General features: G+C 37.6%; 2 protein-coding genes across 5 annotated transcripts in view; both read right to left on the reverse strand.

Moving 5' to 3' along the window:
• Positions 1-23,839, reverse strand: part of LOC141349164 (protein NLRC3-like) — a 45,570-nt gene extending 21,731 nt beyond the window's left edge. For 2 of the 4 annotated variants that reach the window (XM_073860345.1, XM_073860340.1), the window contains exon 1: positions 23,694-23,838. The gene's annotated coding sequence lies outside the window, so the exon portion shown is untranslated. Of the gene's footprint in view, positions 1-23,693 lie in introns of all 4 variants that reach the window. The other 2 variants (XM_073860348.1, XM_073860334.1) reach the window with 2 other exon arrangements.
• Positions 573-21,633, reverse strand: LOC141349284 (protein NLRC3-like). Its single transcript, XM_073860323.1, has 7 exons — positions 20,776-21,633; positions 20,439-20,549; positions 12,909-14,711; positions 12,635-12,808; positions 12,115-12,288; positions 1,472-1,645; positions 573-818 (listed from the first exon to the last, which is right to left on the reverse strand). The coding sequence occupies exons 1-7, from the start codon at positions 20,892-20,894 to the stop codon at positions 812-814; spliced, it is 2,562 nt and encodes an 853-aa protein (XP_073716424.1). The 5' UTR covers positions 20,895-21,633; the 3' UTR covers positions 573-811.
• Positions 23,840-25,832: the final 1,993 nt, after the last annotated feature.

The raw sequence follows: 25,832 nt of genomic DNA on the forward strand, positions 1-25,832 counted from the left end.
CCTGGGGGAAGAAACTGTTTTTGTGCCTTACTGTTCTGGTATTCGCGGCTCTGAAGCACCGGCCAGATGGCAAAAGTTAAAAAATGGGGTGACTTGGATGTGAGGGATCCAAGAATAAATGGCAAAATAATGGGGGCTTGTGTGGGTTTTTTGTGGGCAAGCCCACAGTGGGATGGCCCACAAAAAACCTCATGGGGCGCAAAAGGGCAAAGTAATAAGGGGCCTGCATGGGTTAGCCCATATGGGCCCTGTTTGGGTTTTTTCTGTGGGCAAGCCCACAGTGGCACACCAAATACAAATATTAATATGCTCAGAATAACAAATAACAATAATATAAAATAACTTTTATTTATCACAATACAACAACACAGACATGTTAAAGCAAATATGGCTTGAGAATTATATATGTATAGTTTTACAAATCTCTGAAATTAGACTTTACTCAGACTTTACCCAACTTATTATAATTCTCCTTTGATCATGAATGATAACTTTCACTGGACAGATAACATGAGTCTCCTATCATCACACCTTAAACCATCTCACAGTCACTTTACTATGATTGATTTATAATGTGATTGTGAAATGCATACAGGGTTTTCATGGTATCTGAATGGTGTTTACGGCTAGTCAGAATTTCTACTTCAAATAAAAATAAAATGCTCTCAGATTACATGATGTATTGTTAGAGGTTTTATGATGTCTGTATACTTTCAGGAGTTAATACTGAAATCTGAACTCATGTGTCTTCAGTGTTTGTTCATTCTGTTGAATGAGTTGTGACATCACTGTAGTGGCTCCATCATCATCATCAGATCCTAAAGAGATCATTATCATAATCTTCATCATCAAAATAAGTCCAATCATAAGCTGGGTCCCAAATGACATACTATACACTATATGCACTATGAACTTGATCATGTAGGGTATGAATTTTAGAAGAGCAGTATCATCCCAAATTGAACACAATGTTTTTACTAAATGTAAATGTAAGTGGTTACAAGACGAGGTCAAATGAATTTAAACACATAGCACAACACAGTATAGGGCAAATAAATGAAAATCTATTTGTACAGTTCTTTTAATGTTATTTGTTTTGTTCAACATGACTTCATTAAGTGTCTCCGCAGGTAAACTTTGCTCTCTTACAGCATCTGATAGCTCCGCCTCTCTTCTGTTACATAAGGAAAGCAGTGACTGTTGAGTGTATAAAGTGTCCAGCGTTGCACACTTCGAATTTCTTTTAAATGATTGCACCATCTGGGTACTTAAAATGCACTTTCTTCTGTGGTATTTTCAGTGTGAACACAGTACTTAAACTTTTGTTACTAGAAAATGACGTAGAATAGTGCATATGTTTGTGATTTGGGACGCAACTTTAATCATTTTAATAACCAGTCCATTTAAAATCATAATAATCATTCAACAATCACTTCAGAAAATGTGACAACAAAGACAATTATTTACTTACTCCAGTGTCTCTAGTTTATAATGTGAATCCTCCTTTAAATCTGAGAGAAGCTTCTTTCCTGAATCACTTAGACCATTATCAACCAGATCCAGTTCTCTCAGATGTGATGGGTTTGATTTCAGAGCTGAAGCCAAAGCTGCACAACATTCATCTGTGACATCACATCTATGCAACCTGTAGAGAACAATAACACACACTGAACTCTCTCACTTTACTACACATCACATAAGTTCAGATTTAAAGTCTCTGAAAAAATAAGCAAAATCACTCATCAATGGTGCTTATTAATGCTTCTTTAAATTTGGTAAAATTAATGAATGAAATCAAAAGACAGCTCAGCTTTAAAGGTAGGGTAACACATTTTAAAAAATGCTAACGGTAGCCGTCTAGCAATGAAATCACAACCCCACCCTCAAGTCAAATCGCCATCCAAGTCACGCCTCTTTCAAAACACATGAACACGCACAGATCAGCAGTGTTGGGAGTAACGCATTACAAAATATAATATATTACAGTAATATATTAGTTTTTGCTGTAACGCAGTAATATAACGCATTACTAATAAAATGTTGGTAATATTTTACTCGTTACAGTCTTAGTAACAAGCGCGTTACAACAATGCATTTCAAATTTAGACCGTGTTATTTTTATTTTTTTTATTTTTGACCAATGCGCGCGACCAGCATCCACACATGAAAAAGCTGCGTGGCTGCGTCCCAAACCGCATACTTTCATACTATACAGTGGGCGAAAATCACTACTTCTCGTACTCTTTGCCTACTATATAGTATGGAAGTAGGCGGTTTGGGACGCAGCGTATGTCTGTTTCCACATTCATTTTTACTTTGACTTTGTATTTGAAATGCGATTTTGGACGCGGTGCGCGTCAAATATAGACATGTTTCTTAAAGAGCCGAATCTGGGAAGTCTGCGGCTTTATAAGCATTGACTAAAGTGGTCGCAATCAGGTCCGGTAGCGCGCACACGCATAATTTTGCGAATAAGAGCACTAAGTTAAAGCAATAGAAAGTTTCTATCGGTCTCCTGTGCTGCTTGAACCTCAGAAGTAAAGATACTTTTACAAATGTTGCCAGTATCCATATCACACCAGCAATGACAAGGTAAGCTAACGTTGCTGTGGTTACAGTCTATTTACATAATAGATCAACCCAGTCTCACCCCATGGCGTCAATATTTGACGACACTTGACCATGCGTCAATATGTTGACGCGGAGGGTATACCTTTCGCGTCATTTTTTGACGAACTGGGGACTTCAATACTATTAAGTCCGTTGCATTCTCTTTCCTATTTTCTTACCATTTTCTACCATTTTCGCGTCGGTTTAGGGTTAGATTTACATAATGACATCCCTACCCAAACCTTTCCCTAACCCCAATGCCAGGCGACAACTGTTTAATTTCGCGTACCTAATAGTATTGAAGTCCCCAGTTCGTCAAAAAATGACGCGAAAGGTATACCCTCCGCGTCAACATATTGACGCATGGTCAAGTGTCGTCAAATATTGACGCCATTGAGACCGTGTTAAATAGATTGCTATTTGCTAGGCTATTCCTATGCTATCTACAGTTTTATTACAAACAGCAACCTAAACTACAACATAACATAGTGAAGACTTAAACATGGTTATCTAAATACACTGTAAAAAATGTCTGTAAATTAAACAGTAAAATACCGTATAAGTGATACAGAATAAAACCGTATTTCACAAAACATGTGATAACCGTAGGATTCACTGTGAAAAACTTTAATTAGTTTTACAGACTAAGACCTTACATTTAACAGTAAAAAACATATAAAAATATGGTTTATTTCAGTAAAATTAACAAGATACTGTATTACCATAAAAATGAAAAAAAAAATTATTGAGCAATATCAGCGTAATAGATATGGCATTATGCGTTATTGGTGTAACATTAAAACTTTTAGAGAATATATTTGTTACCAATATACTGAAACATCTGTTTATATTTTACTAAATCCTTGTTGATAGAGTTTAAAAATTAGAATAATATCAGTCTGCACTATAGTGGTCATCATGCAGGCATTTGTCATCAAGTTTCTACTTTTATCACACAAAATTTACTTTTAAACATAAAATTACAATTATTTTCTAAACATGGACGATAAGTTTACAACTGCTGTCAAAACAAGATACAAGTGCTCAACTATTCCAGCATCCACACACATGATTTAGTAGACAAATCTTCTTTTGACGTGATGTAATCACAAGTCAAATGGATATTTTCCACCAAATTTATCCTATTAAATCTCCAGTTTGTGGTTGTTTAAGATTCATTTGAAGTCACCATTATTGTAATTAGTGTTTCCTTTAGTTATGCATTTGTCCTTGTGACCTTTATTGACCTAGCTCTCCTCTTTTAGCAATTGCAACAGTGCTTTATTAAGACCACTTGTTTATTGCTAGAGGGAGTAGGAAAAACTATCATGTGATCTATTGATTGCTTGTATGTCATGCATATAATTTTATATGCATAAAATTTTATAAATATTTTATGAACATAAAATGATAAAAGAACATTAAAGATATAAAGCACAAAAAAAGTGATGCTCTATGCAAATGACACTGTTTTGAACAAGACTGCTGTAATGCTTTAGTTAGTTTCCTTTTTTTAGTTTCTTTATACATCAACACTTTGGATACAAATCTCAACGATGGTGACAGTAAATGGTAAGAAAGTTGCACAATTTTGTCATGTCACAATGCATGATGGGAGTTATGAATGAGTTTTCTACAATCCTGGTACCCAGCATGCACTGCAGCATGAAGCTTTGTTGTTGAATGTCACCATTGTCGCGTTTCATAGGCGGATTAAAGTGTCTGTAAAGACTACGGAGAATGTACTGTAAATCTACAGTAATTTAATGGAATTAAAGGAAATGTCTATAAACATAATGGAAATAGTACTGGTAATCTATTTTACTGATTTTTTTACAGTGTAGCATTTAAATTAGACAGTTCTGAGCTGTAAAATAGATGGTACCGAACCGTCATTTGTACAACATAAACCTTTACAATAAATAATTTTGAGCTGTAAAAAATGGTAATGAACCATAAATATTACAATGTTAACCCTTGAATTTGACAGATTATAAACTGTAAAAAAAACATTTAAAATTTGTAAAATATACAGTACAATGGGTGCAATCCCGTAAAACCAATAACATTGCTACCGTATTTTTGACGGTAAAGATCTGGCAACCACAGCTGCCGGTTTTCTACCGTAAAATGTACGGTTTATTTTTAACAGTGTAGAACATTTAAACATCACTGTTTAAAGTTTTTACCGGTCTTTGTATGGGAGCCTATATTCATTGTGTGGTAAAAAGCAGTGTTCCTCTGTTTGTCTGTGTTTTATATGTTAGTCTACATGTAATCCTTATATTGTACTGAAATGAGCTGTATTCCTTGAGGCCTGATCCTCCAATAGCACTTTTTGATAAGTAGTGTCAACCAAGTGCATGCCAGGTTTGTGCTGTGAATCTGAATTAAAAGTGAACTAAAGAATAGAAATGAAAAGAGGTTGCGTGTCTTACCATGTTATTAGTATATAGGTTGCATTATAGTGGGCTCTATTGTGTTTGGTATGTGTACCATAATTTACCAGACGTTTACCAGATCATTTGTCTATGTTTATGATTCTGACAGTGATTTTTACTGTATAAGTCTTCACTTGGCCTATTCAAAGGTCGAGGGCCAACACATAACTTCTAGATTTATAAGCAGCAACAAACTACATTTTAACATTTTATAATGCCTAGTCATACTTCTGTTCTTTTGATGAAAGTAACTCAAAAGTAACGCAAAAGTAGTGTAACTCATTACAGTTCAGAGACAGTAATATTGTAATGTAACTAATTACTTTCAAATGACAGTAATTTGTAATATATAATGTATTACACTTTGGAAGTAACTTGCCCAACACTGCAGATCAGACAGTCACATCTCATGTCTCATTCACCAGTGAGAAAACTTTGCAGTACAAAGTGAATAACACTTCCAAAATAACCAACATAAACAACTAGTTTACATCAGAATTAGTTAAAGCACACGTTCGGTTGTGTAGACGTAGTAACTATATTGTTACGCTAATCTAGCCTGGGTGCCAGCCGATCTTAGCCCCGCCCACCACATTTTGAAAAAACGGGAAGATCGATCAGGCGTTTTTCCGTTGAGGAGCTACTATGCGAGTCCCAAAGCTGGTCGACGAATCAAATTGTGAGGGCGGGCTTTATACGATAATGGGCAGATGATAAACAGTAACGTATCAACCACGTCACCAAAGAGCGCGTGTGTTGAATCTGTTTACAATGAAATGGCTGCCGCTGGAGACTTCAGATGTGTGGATTCTGACATTGAGTCTGTTCTAAAAGATATCGACAGAGCATTGACTTAAAAAGAGGAACAGAGAAACGCGATCAAGGCATTTGTTTATGTTTTTGCCGTCATTCCTTCGGGATTCGGCAAAAGTTGGTCGCACTTATGGAGGACAAAGTTAAAGAAGCAACTGAAATGAGTGTCACGGCGATGCAACTCGGCGTGCACGACGAGATGGATATAATTAGCGGTCGTTGGCAGCTTCTTTTCGGAACCCCGGAATCGTGACTGCTGAATAAGTGGAGGGACATGCTAGGCTCCGATATTTTTCCAGCCAACGTAATGGGTATCATCGTGGATGAAGTTCAACTAATGTACAAATGGTAAGAGATAGTCTTACTGTATGACTTAGTAAATACTTAATGTTGTGATATAAATGAAATGTTGTAAACATAGTAGGTGTTGATGTACGTTCGCTAACTCAGACTTAGTATAATGGTCACAGGTCGGAGCGGACCCGAGATAGCTAAAGGATCACGCCCCTTCCTAGTTTCCACCTCGAGGAGGTTCCCAAAGCCACCCCAATGACCAGACACACAAGGTACAAGTAAAATTAAAATGAGCTTTATTTAAATTATTTAAAAATAGTAAGTTGGAGAGGGGAAAGGGGAACTTAAAATGAAGGCCTCTTCTGGCCTCCAGGCAAAGTTTAAAAGGAAAGGGAGGGGACGGGGCCTTTTGGGGTTTCTTCTATCTGTGGCGCCCTCCGTTATCCTGGAGGCAGAACTTCAGGGGGAATAGCTGCAGTTACGGTCAGTTCTCGTTGACCGTAAAATAGTAAGTTGGAGAGGGGAAAGGGGAACTTAAAATGAAGGCCTCTTTTGGCCTCCAGGCAAAGTTTAAAAGGAAAGGGAGGGGACGGGGCCTTTTGTGGTTTCTTCTATCCGTGGCGCCCTCCGTTATCCTGGAGGCAGAACTTCAGGGGGAATAGCTGCAGTTACGGTCAGTTCTCGTTGGTCTCTAGTTCACGTCTGCAACACAGAATTGTCACTTTATATATGTAACTGTAATTTTCTCTCTCTCTTACAGACAGTTGGTGGTCTACTCCCTTCGAAGGTTAGTGGCTGTAAACACAGAATCACCCTTCCTTGTTAACTGTATCTCTTCTTTCTTACAGATGACTGGTAGCGGTGGACACGGTAGGTACGTTACAGGTAACTGATTCGTGGTCTCCTCCTTTAGAGGGCTCGGCACTGCAAACACAAGAACACACTTCTCTGTTAACTGTGACCCTTCTTTCTTACAGGTGGCTGATGGCAGTGGATACGGTAAGTATTTTCCAGGTAACTGGTTCGTGGTCTCCTCCTTTAGAGGGCTCGGCACTGCAAACACAAGAACACACTTCTCTGTTAACTGTGACTCTTCTTTCTTACAGGTGGCTGATGGCAGTGAATACGGTAAGTATTCTCCAGGTAACTGGTTCGTGGTCTCCTCCTGTAGAAGGCTCGGCACTGCAAACACAAGAACACACTTCTCTGTTAACTGTGACTCTTCTTTCTTACAGGTGGCTGATTGCAGTGGATACGGTAAGTATTTTCCAGGTAACTGATTCGTGGTCTCCCCCTTTAGAGGACTCGGCACAGTGGGTGGCTTACCATGACCTATCGTGTTCACAGGAGATGGATCTACTCACAGACCTTTCGTGGTAAGATGTCTACTCGTGGTATTTACCTCCAAGGCCTCTGTTCCAGCCGATGGGTTAACAGCACTGTCACCGTCAAGCCGAACGCTGCCCTCTCCTCTCCATACGTATAGCTCCAGAGCTCTGGACAGGGGCGCACCTTTGAAGAGGCTCCGCGACAGGCAAGTTACTACACACTGAGTTTCCACAACAATGTACCTCTTCATCACATATGCATTAGCACTCTGAATTTCTACTCACGCAAAGGTCTGGGTCTTCAATACAGTCCACCACCGTCTCCACACTGTATCGCCGCACAGCATATAATTTAAGAGCACTCCACCCACCGCACGACGTCTGTTCTCACGGCTGACTCCCTATAATGGCTCCTGACAACAGATACACAGCACGGCACGGCAAGACATCAAGTGTACACACACACTGCAAAGTCAAGACTCACCCACGACACACTTCAGTGACAAAAAGTAAGGTCAGGCCATGATCTTCCTGGAGCCGGGCTGCGAACCTGCGGGGCGTTGTAATCATGGAAAGCTGATGGTTAAAGGTTGCTGCTGCGATGGTCTTCCTTCCTTGTAATGTTACGTTGCCGGCTTGCCCACCACTTTGCTCCGTGATAGGGGCGTTATCCTAGTTCGCTGGGGGCTCACACACACATTAAACAATGCACTCTCAATAACCACTTCCAGTCGTACGTTCCTTGTACTCACGGTAAGTTATCGCTCTTCTCTCCTAGTCCTCCACGAGATCCACACTGGCTGGTTTCCTTCACACTGCAGGTAATCCAGTCGTTCTCATCCGACTATCACATGCATGTCAGTATTCTCACAATGTCAAAACACTTCTGATATACTCATCCAAACGATTCTCCTCTTCCTCCGTTTCCACGCCACAGCAGTACAATATCCACTTCACCACCATATACGGCCGCACCACCGCCGACTGTAACCAATGACAGCAACCAGCAACAACAGCCTATGACAACAACAACTTGGTTTCTCGTGTCCTCTTCTGTGGTGCTCCTTGAATAAAACGACCTCCACTCCTTTCTTTCGGCTCCTTCGGCCGTCTTCTTTCCGCTCGCATTTAGCGATCCCCGGGTCAACGGCGCCTTCAGAGGAGTGGATGTTTAATCCGCCCTTGGCGGAACGGAGCTTACCCCGAAATCAACTCTTTCTTCTTTGTGTTTCTACAGCTCTATTTATATTGCCCGTCCTCATTTCCTCTTCCAATCGGAGCTGCCACATTAAATCGCCGCACCTGTTGCGCGTTCATCCATAATTTGTGTTGTCAGGGAGACCAGGAAGTAAACGTGTCTTGAAAATCGGGTCCGGGCGGAAACCATCTTCAGGCTGAACCAATCTCCACCACTTTTGGTTCCGCCCTACCATAGTCACCCTGTGACATAATCACAATGATGTAAGTGTCATTGTAGCGAAATAACTAGCAGTTCGGTCAGGCTGCAAAAGACGACATTTCAACATACGTCACACACTCCGTTGCTCTGATTGGTCGTAGGTCTATCCAATTGAGTGGAGAGGCATTTTTCGGTTGAGACACGCCTCATAATTGTAGCTCAATGGAGCGGTAGCAGACTCAAATTCTGACTAGAATTGAGTATGACAACGTCAGGCTAACGCTAATCCGTAAACGAACAAATTTCATAAGCAACACGATGTTTCATCAAAGTAGAATATCTGAATCCATCTCAATACAAACATATTGCGTACCTACCTTACCAAAATAAACAGTGCAATGACCAGAGCCGGATTAACCCAAAGGCAAACTAGGCACGTGCCTAGGGCCCGATTGGCGGGATGGGGCCCAGACAGAGGGGGAATTTTTTTTTTTTTACAAATGTCCCATCTACAATTTCGCAGCTGTCGGGCGGGATCCCCGTATGTCCAAAACCATTGTTTTTCAGGAAATTAAAAAAACGCCGTATTTTTTAAGTTATTAAACATTATTTCATTAAAGACGAGCTTTATGGCTCCGGAGCAGAGAGATACGAACTTATGCTCTCATTGATAAAAATAATACGGACACAGACGTCGCCGCTGCCAGCAGTGTTCAACAAATACTGCGGTCACATTGAGCCTTAAAGACGATGCTTCAATAGTTAACCAAAGCTGACTGTAGTATACATCTTACTAAACTCGATTTTAAAGGTTTACGATCTTTAAGTGATGCAATACAAAACACGATGAGCGGACTGCTGTCTAATAAGTGGAAATGAATCTGCTCGCAAACTTACCTTCGTGGCTCACGGGCTTCCTTCTGCACAGAAGCATTACAGCTATTGAGTTTTAATAAATGTACTCAAACCTAACTATTTTCACTTGTTAGTGCCTAACAAACAGAAGTATTATATTAATTAAACAGCCATTTTATCTCCAATAAATAAAACATTTACTTGTGTTTAACATTCACAAAATAATTTAATGGTGGTATGCAAAACATTCAATTTAATTCAAAATTGAATTCAATAAAACATTGCTACTTGTGTTTTACATGCACAAAATAATTTAATGGTGGTATCCAAAACATTCAATTTAATTAAAGTTTTATATTAGATACATTTTAAAACTTCAATGCATGTATGATAAGCCTAGTAATACGTAAATATTTAAAATACATCAATAACTGATATCATAGGTTAACACAGATAAAATCATAGTTAAGTCTTTCTTTATTAAGCGCATTACTGAGTGTATTTGTGTTTGTGAGTTTATGACTGTTGTTGTCTGAGGTGGTGACTTGGATGGGGACGCCAGTCATCAGAATGGTTGATTTTCAAGTTCATAGTTCTAATCTGTACCTGACAGAGTTCCTTTAAGGACACAGACATGGTTGCTGCAAAAAATAAATAAATAAAGGACAAACAATAATTTCCCTACGTTATATAAGGCATGTTAGCGTATAATAACGAGGCAAAAAAAAAAAAAAACAGTTCCTTGCATAATAATTCATGACTGCAAGAACTAGCGGGGTCAAGATTTTTTTTTCTTTAAGCCCCACAAAAATCAGGTTAGATACCAAACATGATAACAAAACCAATGGATAGTGGCTAACTAAGTCAACTGCAAGCAATCTGTGTTTTAAATTCACTTCACAAACGTGAATATCGTAAAGAAAAATCTAGCAGCCTCAGAAACGATACATTAGACTTTAGCACTACCATTACTTTGAGATAAAACTGTTATACATAATATAAAAACTGTTATTATATAATTCATATAAATTAAACATAAATAACCAGTGTTTTGAGGACATTTACCTCAGTGGACGTGTTGCTCGACGAGGATTTCGTTGCGATTCTCAATCTTGAAGAGAAATATGCAGCGAAGCTCTCCCGCGGATTACTGACACCTATTGGTTATTTACTGGTACTACTGCCTTAACAATGACACTCCCAATGGATAAGGTGAGGATAATTTAATAGCATTTAATAGAGCAGTGTAATGACGTATAAATAATAAATTTAGCAAAAAATTGTCTGATAGACTGGTTAATATACAACACATGACTTAATTTGGTATACAAACAACCAATTTGTAACCAAAGACTAGGCTATGTAAAATGTGAATTAACTTTTATTAGTAACTTTGGTAAGTTTCAGATTTCAATTCATAAATAACCTCGATGGGGGGGGGGGGGCCAAAAATGCAGCCTGCATAGTGTAGTCCATTTATTTAATCCGGCTCTGGCAATGACCCTTTCAGACCCTTTGCCTTCTGCAGCTGTTTGCATGTCATGGTAAAGCAGTAAAGTTCCTAATGTTAATTTGGGTTTTTGCTCTTTGCTGATCCAGGCAGTTTTTGCTGTTGTTGTTATAAAAGATGCCTTTCGTTTTGTGACTCATGTACAGGTTGTCAATTCAGCAGAAAAGTTTGCTGTTCTTGCTGTTTACAGACAGGAGGTGAGCGCACGTGAACGCGCCGATGACGTATGGTGTCTGCGTGGACTCGCTGTGCGGTGGGCATTCAAATTACGCTTACGTATGAGGGACAAAAAAGGAAACGCCCGTTCGGACCAAAATCTACGCCTTTGGTCCTACGCCTTTCACAGATGACATAAATTTCTACAAATACATTTAAACAACTGTTGTGTTGTGTTAAGAAGCATACAATATTTAATGTTCAATTCATAGTAAGTGCTATATAACACATTAATGTGGAACTGCACCACTAGGGGCTCTAATGAGGGATTGTGTTGAGTGATGTGTCAAGAGAAGAATAAAGTTATGATGTGAGTTGTACACAGCGTGCCGTGTGTCCTGTTAAAGTGTGTTAAACACCACAACAACCTAACACAGTGATTGCTATCAGGATGTGAGGAGACTTTTAACCAGCATAACTAAAATGTTTCAGGATCAAATATGTTACCCTACCTTTAAATAAATGATTGTTTTGTTTGTTTGTTTGTTTGTTTAAATACAAAGAGAGAGAAACTGAGATGAAACACTGTAAAAATCAAAACTGTGTTATTAAATAATATCAGTAAAGAATCACTGAAGACAAATGTGATGATATAAACCCACAAAAGTCATCTGTTAAAGATGTGATGAAACTCATTTATGATCTTACTCCAGTGTCTCCAGTTTACAGTTTGGATTCTTCAGTCCATCAGAGAGCCGCTTCACTCCTGAATCTCTTAGTTTAGAATTATTAGACAGTTCCAGATCTCTCAGATGTGAGTTTGATTTCAGAGCTGAAGCCAAAGCTGCACAACCTTCATCTTTGATATTACAACCACTCAACCTGTAGAGAACAATAACACACACTGAACTCTCTCACTTTACTACATATCACATACATTCAGATTTAAAGTCTCTGAAAAAATAAGCAAAATCACCCATCAATTGTGCTTATCAATGTTTCTTTAAGTTTGGTTAAATTAATGAATGAAATCAAAAGACAGCTCAGCTTTAAATAAATGATTGTTGTGCTTGTTTGTTTATATACAAAAAGAGAGAAACTGAGAGGAAACACTGTAAAAATCAAAACTGTGTTATTAAATAATATCAGTAAAGAATTTGAAGACAAATGTGATGATATAAACCCACAAAAGTCATCTGTTAAAGATGAAACTCATTTATGATCTTACTTCAGTTTCTCCAGTTTACAGTTTGGATTCTTCAGTACATCAAAGAGCCGCTTCACTCCTGAATCTCTTAGTTTATTCCCAGACAGATCCAGATCTCTCAGACATGAAGATTTTGAAGTTAGTACTGAAGTCAGACCAGAACAGCTTTTCTCTGACAGTTCACAATAAGTAAGCCTGAGAACGACAAAATATTAGAGATACAATTTAATCCACAAAATACAGAAAAAAAACATGCACGCGCACACACTTAATGATTGCACCCATTGTGACTTACACAGCTGATCTAGATGCTTCAACCACAGGCAGCAGCTTCTGAAGAACTTCATCTGATGTCATGTGATCTTTGTTTAAGTGTATGTTTGTGTATTTACTCAACTTAAACACATCTAACTGCTCTGATGTCAGCAAAATGAAAACCACTGCTGACCACTGAGAAGAGGTGATTTTCTTGTTTGAAAGATTTCCAGACTGTATATACTTCTGGACTTCATTCACAAGAGACTGATCACCCAGTTCATTTAAAGAGTGAAACAGATTGATGGATTTATCTGGTTTGGGATTCAATCTTATTCTGGTTTTAATGTAGTTAACAGTTTTCTCTTTGCTCCAGGAGATTTTCTCTTTGTGTTTCAGAAGATCCTGCAGAAGTTTCTGATTGGACTCCAGTGAGAGACCCAGAAGAAATCTGAGGAAAAGATCCAGATGTCCATTCTTACTCTGTAGAGATTTATCCACAGCTCTCTGATGCAGATCTGATATTGTGTCATATGTGAACTCGTTTGCATATTTTGACGGTAAATATTCATTGAGTATATCCTTCTTATATAACAGGAATGAATACAGCACATATAGAGCTGCTAGATGTTCCTGAATGCTCAGATGAACAAAGCTGTAAACTTTCCCCTGATACAAACCAAACTCCTCTCTGAAGATCTGAGTACACAATCCTGAGTAAACTGATGCTTCTGATACATCAATGCCACAATCTCTCAGGTCTTCATCATAGAAGATCAGATTGCCTTTCACAAGCTGCTCAAACGCCAGTTTACCCAGTTTAAAGATCATCTCTTCATCTTTCACTTTCTTCTCATAGTCCTTCTGATGTTTGATGTTTGTCTGAATGATCAGGAAGTGTGTGTACATTTCAGTGAGAGTCTTGGGGATCTCTTGACTCTCTGCTTCACTCATCATTCTCTCTAGAACAGTGACTGAAATCCAGCAGAAGACTGGGATGTGACACATGATGTAGAGACTCCTGGATGACTTCAGGTGTGAGATGATTTGATCAGACAGACTCTCATCACTGATTCTCTTCCTGAAGTATTCCTCCTTCTGTGGATCACTGAATCCTCGTACCTCTGTGACTCGATCAACACACTCAGAGGGGATGAGATCAGCTGCTGCTGGTCTGGAGGTGATCCAGATGAGAGCAGAAGGAAACAGATTCCCCTTGATGAGGTTTGTCAGCATCACGTCCACTGAGGTTGATTCACTTACATCACACAACTTTACACTGCTGTGAAAATCCAGAGACAGACGACACTCATCCAAACCATCAAAGATAAACAACACTTTATATTTATCATGGGAGATTTCCATTTCTTTTTTTTGTGGGAAGAAAAGATGAAGAAGATCTAAAAGACTGAGTGTTTTGTCCTTCATCAAATTGATCTCTCTGAAAGGAAGTGGAAATATGAGGTGGACGTCCTGATTCTCTTTCTCTTCAGCCCAGTCCAGAATGAACTTCTGTACAGAGACTGTTTTTCCAATGCCAGCGACTCCCTTTGTCAGCACACTTCTGATGTGTTTGTCTTGTTCAGGTAAAGGTTTAAAGATGTCATTAAATTTGATTGGTGTCTCCTCTGTTGTTGTTCTTCTGGATTGTGTCTCAATCTGTCTCACTTCATGTTCATTACTGATCTCTCCACTTTCACTCTCTGTGATGTAGAGCTCTGTGTAGATCTCATTCAGTATTTTTGGGTTTCCCTGCATTGATGTTCCCTCATACAAACACTGAAACTTCTTCTGTAGATTTGATCTGAATGTGTTCAAGACTTCAGCACATTTAGGGTTAGGGCTGTTAAAGGAACAAAAGAGTTAAAAAGGTAACTGTACCGAGATATAAAGAGCAAAATTTCATAAAGAAACAGTTGTAATTCCTACAATTTACAATCCCCCCTGCTTTATGACATTTTAGGCCTCCAAACTACTAGACTATTAGATATGTTACACATTTATTTATTTCTTTCTTTATATATTTAATGTACTGTGTTTATCAGGTTCTTTGAATTATTTCATAGATAAATATTTTAATGCTGCTATTAACTCTTACGCCGCCATTTACAAGTTATCTCATCAACTGCGAGAAAATGCTTCCCCGCCAATTACGGGTTTTTCTGCAATCCATGTTTTAGGTGTATTACGGTCAGGGCCGGATTAACATAAGGGCTAGGTGGGGCTGAAGCCCCAGGGCCCGCGGGATTAGGGGGCCCGTGATTGGCTGGAGGAAATGAGATTGTCAAATCATAGGTGGTTGATTTGTGTATAATAAAATAACAAGACGTTATTGGAAAATGTGACTTGAATGATATAATTCACCGCCCAATCAAATTAACTCTACAATTTGCGCCATGACGTTGGGAAACGCCTCTTTTCGTTATGCTTTCATGAACATTGTAGCGCTATAAAACTCTCGCTGGAGCAATAGTTACGCCCATCTCTTGCAGACATACCCATCTCCGCTGGAGTTAAAAAATGCTGAAAAAAGTGAAAGTGTTTCACAAAAAAAGGAAAACAAGCTTCACCCCCCTGCCTCGTCCCCGATCAGCGTGTTTTATAAACTAAATAGACTGCTGTGTTTTTTTTCTTCACAAAACAATATACTTTAGATATTATTTGATAGACTAGGATGTTTAAAATCTCTAGTGTAATGGACAGGACACATTAAAGGATCAAAGGTCTATTTATCTCCACATATCATAAATATAAATTAGCATTATAACTTTTGAAGAGAAAATATAGGTGACAGGCATGGTTACGTTATAGGCTACATTTCCTATTTGCATAGACGAGAGTATTTATATAACGGCAATGAAGCTCATATGGCAAGAAATATTCTCAAATAATTAAAATAACAGCATAATGACATGAATAAACAGAAAAGGAAGCAAGATTGACATGCAAATTGTATTATTATTACCGGAAAAACAGCATTATTACTGAAATAAACTCTAAATACGCCAAACACGCTGTTATAACTGCAACAAGTCTACATAAGCTCAATAACAATTGAAAAAATCATTATTATTTCCCAAAACGTTGTATGACAAACATTATATTTAAAGCAAATGTATTCTTACAATCATTCAAGATCAACACATTATTCCATATTACTGAGCACGTTCGTCTCTCGCCTCGCTCTGTTATAATAGCGCTGATTGACAGGTGCGCTTCCCCGTCTATCAAACAGATCATTTTGTATAGTTCTCTTTAGAAAAATTAACCATAATTTTAACGTTTGACAAAGTGGTTTTTGTCAGATTGATTATGATTTGTATTACCTTAGTTTAACTAAAATGTCCATGGTTATGGATATTGTTATAAGACAATATAAATTTGGTTACTGTTGTTTTACAAATAAAAACTAAAAGACTATGTTAGTATAATTAAACAATGGTAAAATTAATAGCATACTTTATGTATATGCAATGTATATAAACACGGTAGAATATTTAACAAGATGTTATACATATAATTTTTTTAACTCGTGGTGTTTTGCCTTAATTGCTTCATACTGGGATTAAACAAATAAGATTACAGAAAAACTACTGAAAAACTTTATTTACATCCATTTAGAGCGAAATTACTGCATTTTTGTGTAAATCCGTGTTCATTCTGACCACAAAACATGCGCTATCACTTTAAATCAGCGCGTGCAGCTTGCGTGCCATACAGCAAAAATAGACTCGCTGCCGAAACGATCGCAGCACTGCTGCACCGCACCGCATCTGCAACGGATAGGACGGACCGCATACGTATGCTGTGTGAAAGCTCTAACCTGTTAACATGGCTACGTAAAAAATTACGCACAGCAAACGCACTGCATATGGAGTATGTGTGAAACAGGCGTAAAGCTCTGCAATGCTTGAGAGGTAGTGTAGCCAAAATCACCTTGTATATCAGCTCTTCAATAAACTCTTCTAAAATAACAATCATAGCATTTATGTAATTGTAAATGGAGTGTAAATGTAGGCTATTAATAACCCTCATGCTATCAACATGAGGGTGATGTTTTTGAACTATACCTAAATAATTCATGGTTAAGTACTTATTGAGGAAGTATGACTGAAGTAGGAGTAATGTTTTTGCTGATTTTTGGCAACCTTTATGTTTTTGAGTTCATATCTGGAGTAAATGCACTACATAGAGTACAAATGTTTTATCAATAAAATGTTCCCAAAATCTGTGCAGTGGAGGGTTACTGTGTTAAATAGCCTGAACTCTTTAGTGTGCAAAAATAATAATAATAAATAATGATAAAGAAAAACATTAATTAAATACATTGATTAATAACAATAAAAAATATGTAGGCTATTGCGGTAGAAGACTGGCTTGGCAATCAGATGAAGGGGGGCCTTTGGTGTTTGCTATAGCCCCAGGGCCCAAGGTCCTCTTAATCCGGGCCTGATTACGGTAGAGAAGGCTCTTGCGCATCTCCTAAATGAGTTATGGTACTTGCAGGTGCGTTATCAAAACTACAGCAATGATCGGCGCTATAGGGAAGTATCAGAGAAAATGTAGATTGTAATATCATATAAAAATGAAGAGGTATACATTTAAACAGGCACTGGAGGTGTTAATAGACTCGGACTCCGATCACTCATGTTTTGACCATTTTGAATCTGACCAGGAAGGGGACAGTCTGAGGGGGACGACTTTACAGACATATAAAGCTTCGCGTCTGTGTCACAAAGTTCTAGTCATGTCGTTGATAGCCCAATAACCCTTCATTCTGAACGAAGACGAAGTGCCCCGGTGTGTCAATGTGTGGATACTGATAGTTCAGAGTCAGACAGCGATACGTCAGACACTTCATGGAGCAATTTAATGCCGAGGTCTTGTTCTACCTTCCCACGCAGGCACGTGCACACATAGACATCAAAGGGGGCTTGAGCACCTGCCCTTTTTATTCCTGGAGAGAAAGTGCCCTTTTTTTCTGGGGTGCTTTAAAAAAATAATAATAATATGATCTTTATTCATATAACAACTGATGTCGGTCTGTTTCTTGTGTTTTTTACTTGTTGCTTATTTAATTTAACATGCATTTATCCAGGAATCATTTAAATGAGATTTAAACTCTTATATAAAGAAAAATAGCGCTATTTGTGGCACACAAACGGTTAACAGATGATTCCCGCCTCCAAAATTCACATCGCTAATATGATTGGCTTTACCTTTCCTTGGTCCCGCCTCTCTAACTCACTTCCCTTTATGATTGGCTTGTCTACACTCGTGCTGCATCATTCGCGCTTCAAGCGCCAAAGCTCAAGGAGACGCGATGTGCATGATTATGCAGGCAGCTACCGGTAAGTGTGTGAAGAAGAAAGCATTCTTATATTAACAGTTTTATGCACAAAATATGAGACACGTTGTTACACATAACGATTCAGGGACATTGTTTTCCATGGCAATCCCATATTAACCTGAAGAGTTGCAAACTTGTAACAGTGTAGTGTATGTAGTTTAAACAGACTGCTCATAAAATAATAAAGAACAAACAATAAAATAATTGCTAACTGCAGTAGTAAGCTTTTTGTTTGCGTTTTTTTGTAATGGCTGTTAAATAAGTAACCTATAATGTGTTATACTGGAGTGCTGGAGTAGATTTGGAAGAAATCTGATGGTTCAGTATTTTACTTGCCAAGTCTGAATTTTCACTGACATTACAAAAAAGTAAAATATAAAATACAAATAAAATAGGCCTAATCTATATTTGTTGTTTCTGACATGTGTAACCCTAATAAATATGAAACCTAAGATTAAAGGTGCCATAGGATGTGTTGTCATAATATGTTAAATTGTTCTTTGACAATTACATGGAAGGTATGTTGCTTTATTAAGTGCAAAAATTATCCAGAAACGTTTTTATATGTCTATTTACAACCCTAGAATTTGTCATTTTAATTAAATGGTCTATTTTTGCCCTATTTGAAAGGGTCATGAATAATAATGTTGAGCTCTGCTCTGAGGCTCATGCCAGAAGCTCACATTAGTAAACAGACCTTATATTTTGAGCCCTTATCAGACAAAAATAGATTTTGAGTAGCAACTAACAACTAATCAGCTAAACGCTAGCATATGATATAGCATTTATTGGCATATAGCGCTAACTCAGCAGTCACAACTTTGTTTTTAGCATTTTAACAAATTTGTAATTAATGTGTAATTTAATGTTTTCAAAACATGCACATTGTGTAATGGCTTCCTTTGTTGCTCTAAAAACCTAGAATACTAAGGAGACCATGGTGTCTGTGTGAACTGATTATTTTGTAGACATCTTTTGAAAATTAAACAATTGCAGGAGTTTGAGGAAGATAAAATTAATTAACTTTTTAAATATTTTTTTTAAAAAGGAAGTAAGAATTGTGTTAATATATATACTTTTTGTTTAAAATAAAAAAGAAAGAAAAAAATATACATAATTATGAAAGGTGCCCTTTATTTCACTTGAGCCCCTGCCCTCAAAATGTCTGTGCACGTCCCTGTTCCCACGTGCCAGAGTGAATAAAGGTAAGACAAAATAAGACAATGTTTAAAACTGTTTTTTTCTTGTGCGCATTTAACGTTTATATATAACATGTTTGTGTAAATGGCATGCTCATGATTAGTGGTAAAAAGCCATCACCTGCTTTCAGATAAAGCGGCATTTACTACACAAAGCAGCAGTTCACTGACAAGCTGGGCAATTTTGCATGCATGTTTGTGAGTGCCATAGCATGCTTGTGTGTGTCCTTGCAAACATGCTTGTGTGCGTGCATGTTTGTTTATTTGTGTGTGTGCGCGCGTGTATGTCACTGTTACAGTAATTTTAATTATTCATATAATTATTTACAGGTAGAACACAGCAACAAGGCAGATGTCATTGACCAAACAAGGGCTTCTGTGAACCATCCGGCTGAAGCTTCTGAGTTAGCCATGGGTGGCAAGAGTCAAACTGTCAGCCAAAAAATTTTCCTTCCTCTCATCCTGGGTCTCTCAGTGATGCTGCTGCTCTTGAATCAGAAGAACCTAAAGAGTTTATTGATTGGTTCATTTCTGATGTACTGATAAAATATGAAGATTTCTTCACTTACAGCGAGGTCAGCCAATGACACTGACAGGCTATACAAAGTCCGGCCTGTCTTGGATCAACTCGTGTTGAAATTCTGTGATATGTATCAGCCTAACACAAAGGGTGCACATAAGGGTTTGAGAAGGGAGACGTTGTTGTACTACAAAAGTTGTTGTGTCCCCTTACATTCTGGGAATGGTTACGCAGTTTTTTTGTTTTAGTATATGTATTTTGCTTGAAAATACACTCCCATTTTTCTCTTTTTTTTTGTCCAAAATGTTAAGTTTTTAACGAAACTCACATGTACTCAAATGGTGATTTCAAATGAACGCATGAAGACAGAAAAGGTTTATTTATTTTTTTAAGCAGAGGCTTGGTTCTTTATTTTGATGTTTATATATTCTTTGCAGAAAATATTCTAAGGGCCATCAAAGTTGACCATCAACAGTCTTGATGTAATTCACTTTACTGTACCTAAAATCTGAACCTTTCTCCTGAATAGGTGGAAGATTCAATGACTGGTCACTGTTCATGGACACACAGATGAATTCTGGTGACTCTGATATTTGAAGTTTGTTGAGACTTCTGAAAACATTCAAGAAAAAATTCAGAAAGTGATAACTGCCTGAAATATTTAAATGTTATTATTATTCTTTCAAATTAATTATTCTTAAAACAATTTTATATTTGTGTAAACATGTCCTAGTATAATACACAAAAAACCCCACAAACATTAGTTTTGTTTCCAGGACAAATGATTACACTTTTAAAAATGATTGAATAAGATCAACATGTTTGGTGTATCATTTACCCAAAGTCAAGATCATTGTGTTCCTGTAACCGAGGTGAAGGATCTATAGACCGGTCACTCTTCATGGACACACAGCTGGGATCTGATCTGTCCATCTGGACTCGACTGTGACAAAACATGAAGAGAAAATGTGACAAAGATAGTGTAATAATGATAGACTGTATAAGAAAGAATGTTTGGGCCTAAAAAAAAAATTTGTTTGGTTCCGGTTTCCGACCGACCCTGCCAATTTATGTGCGACCCAAATTTATTTTATGAGCTTGGGGAAGAAATAATACACATTAAATAAATACACAAATAAAAAATTTTTTGAGGCGACCTATAATTTACCTTTTAGTACAGCACCGTTTTTGTAAAGCACGCGTCCTCCAGCAACAAACAAAGCAGCTACACAGTCGTTAACACAATAGTTCACAGATCGTTGTCGCCACTTACAAAGGCACTGGTAATGTGGTAATTTTTGGTGTGCATTCGAGATGCTGTTTCGTGCACAGCAACGTGATCTTTTGCCCCGCCGAAAGTTGTAAATTACAGACAAAAAAAGATGAGCTGAACAACGATATGCAAGTGGGCTTTTCTCTTCCAGAGAGCACAAACCAAGGCTCATTTTTGCTGGCAGTAAGTGAATTATAATATTTGAATTTATGGTATTATGACCAGGGCTTGACATTAACACCGCCAAACGCGGGTAAGATTTCGGCCGTAAGGCGGGTCTGTTTTCTTAAAAGTTATGCGAAATGATAAACAATACGCAATGCGACACTGGGAAACTACAACTTCCATGAGCATTCTGCACCCAGAGCAACGCACAGAGATCTGTTGAGAGACGCGCACGCGATCAGCGGGGCGTTGCGAACCAAAGCTTCACCTTCCAGAGAGCGCGCGAGAGCTGATTTGCGGATTTGCGAATGCACAAGAGGACGCAGTCTGAGCGCATACACACTTCGGGAAAGATAAAACAATTGCATGGAAGTGATTGATTAGATATAAATTGCGTGCAAACTCTCAGGGCAAGAGCGAAGAGAAATTCAGCGCATATCTGAATGCACACGAAATCAAAAGAAACCCGCCATCGAGAGGTTCGCGCATCATTTTAATGTAACAATAATGCCCTCCCGACATTTGTCATTAAAAGTCTTAAATCACTTTTATCAGAAACCATTTAGCTTATAAAATACATCTGCATGACAGTAAAATGAATGTACATATTTTGACAGTATTTACTGCTGTTGTTAATAAATATTTAAAGTGGTTATCGATGGGTTTTGTGTTTATCTTTTCAGTTTAGAATTAGTGTTTCTTCTACACCCCTGTTCTACTTTTAATATATTCATTCAAAGTTAATCTATTTATGCCTTACTTACTAGCATGTTTTTCATGCATCTTATATGATCTATACTGATATACCAGCTATATACCAGCTAAATGTTGTCTTAATTCGGGTAGTCAGACTGCATTTGAAATTCAGTCTGCATCTAATTTAGCAAGTAAATTTGCTCGAATTAAAGTAATTTTAGGATGCCAAAGTTAAATTTAATCATATACAATTTAACTTTGGCTAGTACCTTTGAAAAACAACTAGCCACTTTGGCCGGTGAGCAAAAAAGTTAATGTCAAGCCCTGATTATGCTACAAAGAGTTCCACTTTTATACTTTAGCCACAGGCTCACGTAAGATATTTATCATATCATACAGACAGATTCAACACCGGCCTCCACATATTGCGTTTCGTTATTTATTTATTTTTTTACTTTAAAACACGCAGTGTATTCGTTCAGCTGCATTTACTGTTCTCTCTCTCTCTCTCTTTCTCTCTCTCTCTCTCTCTCTCTCTCTCTCTCTCACACACACACACACACAATTAAAAAGAGATAATCCGTGGAGATCCGTGGCTCTGCGCTGCGTGAGACAAATACGCAATATGGCCAAAGTCACCTCAAATATATCCGCTATTCAATTTAAATATTTAACAATTTCCTACCTATCCCTTGCTGCCACTGTAAAAAAAAATAAAAAATAAAATAAAATAAATTCCCTACCGACCCATGACCTAAACTGACAACCAACCGGAACCAAACTTTTTTTTTTATGCCTTGTCTTTCAACTAAAATTGCTGACTTTCTCTTGTAATAAATTTTGTTCAATGACAAAGATACAGCTCATAACAGTGATGATGGGCCAATGCACAACACTTCATGATTGCTCTCAGAAAACAACACAATAAGTGCATAAACGTGACCCTGTCTGTGAAATTCAGGTTATAATGAGATTACAAGCATCGAAGTTTGATTTCACATTGATTTCAATCTTTGACACTAAATATTAAAGATATCGAGGTTATATGTTTTCACAGAATGTTCTTTACATAATAGGATAATTTTATGTAGTAAACAGTTAATCACACACAGTAAAAAAATAGTTGGGTTTCTACAGTTACAAACAGCAGTGGACTATTTTAAATTGAAATAAAAACTTCCTCCTATTTAGTTGGTGGAAAATGACCATATCTCTTTACCAGCATTTATAATAACTTTAATTGTTGCAATTACAACAGAAAATAAATTTCTACTGATTTAAATGGATATTTGGAATGTTTACAGATGTTCAGAACTCAAAATACAGGCTGTTATCTAAACTAAACATTTTACATTTTGATTTTAACTTTAGTTATTGCATGACTTTATAAACAAATATTCATACCTCATGTGTTAATTTAAATCAGTACGAGGAGACGGAAACACCCATTGAATGTGGAAACATGTACCAGATATACTCTGACCTGTCATCAGGAATAAACAAAAATTTAAAGAGCAATAAGAATGAGACAAAAACAGATATGTACCAGCAGGAACAGCTAACAACATGTAAAGAGATCATCAGATACGTGTCTCGCCATTACAGTTTCGGTTTACATTCACGTTAAAATGTGTTATCCTGTCTTGAACCACGCGCAAGTTACATGTTTGCGCACGCTTTTAAAACGTTAAAATCAAGTTTTTGTGGGCATATTAATCGCTGTACTAAAATGGCGACGCCAGCCTTGCTCAAAAGTTCTTTTTTCTTGTTTTTTAACGGCGATGGCTTGCACACAAGTTTACTTTCACTTTTACTTTGCGTGTTCCCGGGGCGTGTTCCGAGCTTCTGCTTCTGGTGAACCTGCTATCTATTGATCTGATTGGCCCTATTCTTAAAGGCCACCCCCAGCTGAGTCCACACTTTGATGACATCACGTAGTCCAGACTTTAGGGACCATTAATGAGAGTCCACGTGGGTGCAACGCAGTGGCGCCCCCAGGATTGTTTTCATGGGGGGGGCACAAAGGGGCCAGTACAAATCTTAGGGTGGCACAATTAAAAAAATTATTATGCCTGAATCTAATGGTCAACAGTTTTCCTATTGCTTTTAATGCTACTTGTATAGTTGTTCTTATTTATTACTAGTATATGATTTACTAGAGACAAATAAAAATTGCAAATAATTTAAAGATCAGATGGTGGAATAGTATTAATCTATCAAAGATGAGTATCGACCGATCATCGTTTGATTTGTGTATTTAAAATACATTATTTTATTACAATGAGTTATATCCAGTGTTATCCAGTTAACATACTGTAATTAAACGAGTGACATACTTTAGTCCTTAACACGTTTCTAGTCTTCTATAAAGTTTTCTCGACGTGGGCACCAATCTTACCTCTCTCTCTGTCTCTCTCTCTCTCTCTCTCTCTCACACACACACACATACACTAGAGATGCGCGGATGGGCTATTATTTCATCCGCAACCGCATAACAAAACTCATCATCCTTCCGCCATCCATCCGCACCAACGTTTCTGACCAGTTTTCAAAACCGCACCCACCCGCCATCCGCTGACTGGGCAATGCAAGGCGCTGCTGATGACAGCCATTATAAACGCTATATCAGATTGTTTTAACATGTATCCTTATAGATAATGTCTGTTTTATATTAACGTTTGAGTATTGTTGGGTTTGAATATTGTTGTAATGTGTTTATGTTTTGTTTAAATTTAGCTAGCTTACGAAAGATAGACTGTAATTTTAAACGCTAAATAGGCGTTGTAAAGGCCAATATGAAGGGAGAATTGTAATGGCTCAGACATTATTTTCCAGTTTAATGTAAGTTTTGTTTGCTACTTTAAAATGAATTTCGTTTCAGATAATTTGTCTCTTAATTTTAATCGATGTTTTGTTGATAAGTTTTGTGAATATAAATTAATAAAAACAATAAACTCAACGTCATAAATATATAATGCTCGTTTAGGCGCTTTTAGCTAGTGTTGCTAGCGGAGGACGTGCACGGACCTTGCACACTTTTAAAAATTAATGCAATAAGCATTTCTGGTAGGCTAAAGCAATACTTCACCTCTTACTATGCTTGATTGAAGTTTGCATTTGCTGAAATTTATTTTTGCTTCAAGCTCGCTACTGTTTAGTACTGTTCACTTGAATGCTTTCTTTTTAAATCATAAAGACCTTTCTGTTTAGTTATAAAATCAAATTTAACCTATTAATCATATAAATATGTTGTAGGGGGGAGCTAGAACAGTATAAGGCTTTCCCAAACACATTTTTATAGGTTCAAAAATAGTGTCTGTTATAGTTGCCAGCAAAGGACCCAGGTATGAATTTTTGTCAATATCGCACACCCCCAGGCTGCATAAACGCGCAAAGGTAAGCTATTATTAGAGTAATAAGTTATTTTACACTTTTATGCGCATGCCCAGTTACATGATTGTGCATGTTTCATGCATTTATGGTGGTGTATAGTGTGGATGAAGATTGTTTTTAAAATGCCAGTATAAACTAGGATCGTTTTCATTTTAAAATGCCGTTTTAAAACGCAAATGCTCTAATATATACAGGGCCTAAAGCTCTCGAATATCAGCAGTGAACTCAGTCTCCGATCAGCGCACATGGGACAACAATAAATAAATAAATAGCCTAAATTAAACGCACAAATTACATAGTCTGCACTGGTATCATCCTGATTTACCACTTTGTAAAACTTATTCCAGGCAACCCTTTTCTGACCTTCT

Source organism: Misgurnus anguillicaudatus, chromosome 3, assembly GCF_027580225.2.
Source record: "Misgurnus anguillicaudatus chromosome 3, ASM2758022v2, whole genome shotgun sequence".
Taxonomy (NCBI): domain Eukaryota; kingdom Metazoa; phylum Chordata; class Actinopteri; order Cypriniformes; family Cobitidae; genus Misgurnus; species Misgurnus anguillicaudatus.

What these genes read in the sequence shown, in the direction of transcription:
- LOC141349284 (XM_073860323.1), bottom strand. Translation starts at nt 20,894, where the DNA reads ATGTTTTGTCACAGTCGAGTCCAGATGGACAGATCAGATCCCAGCTGT. An exon ending in CACAATGATCTTGACTTTGG is followed by an intron (nt 20,550 to 20,775) that starts GTAAATGATACA and finishes GAATGTTTTCAG; the next exon opens with AAGTCTCAACAAACTTCAAA. An exon ending in TGTAAACTGGAGAAACTGAA is followed by an intron (nt 12,289 to 12,634) that starts GTAAGATCATAA and finishes TGTTCTCTACAG; the next exon opens with GTTGAGTGGTTGTAATATCA.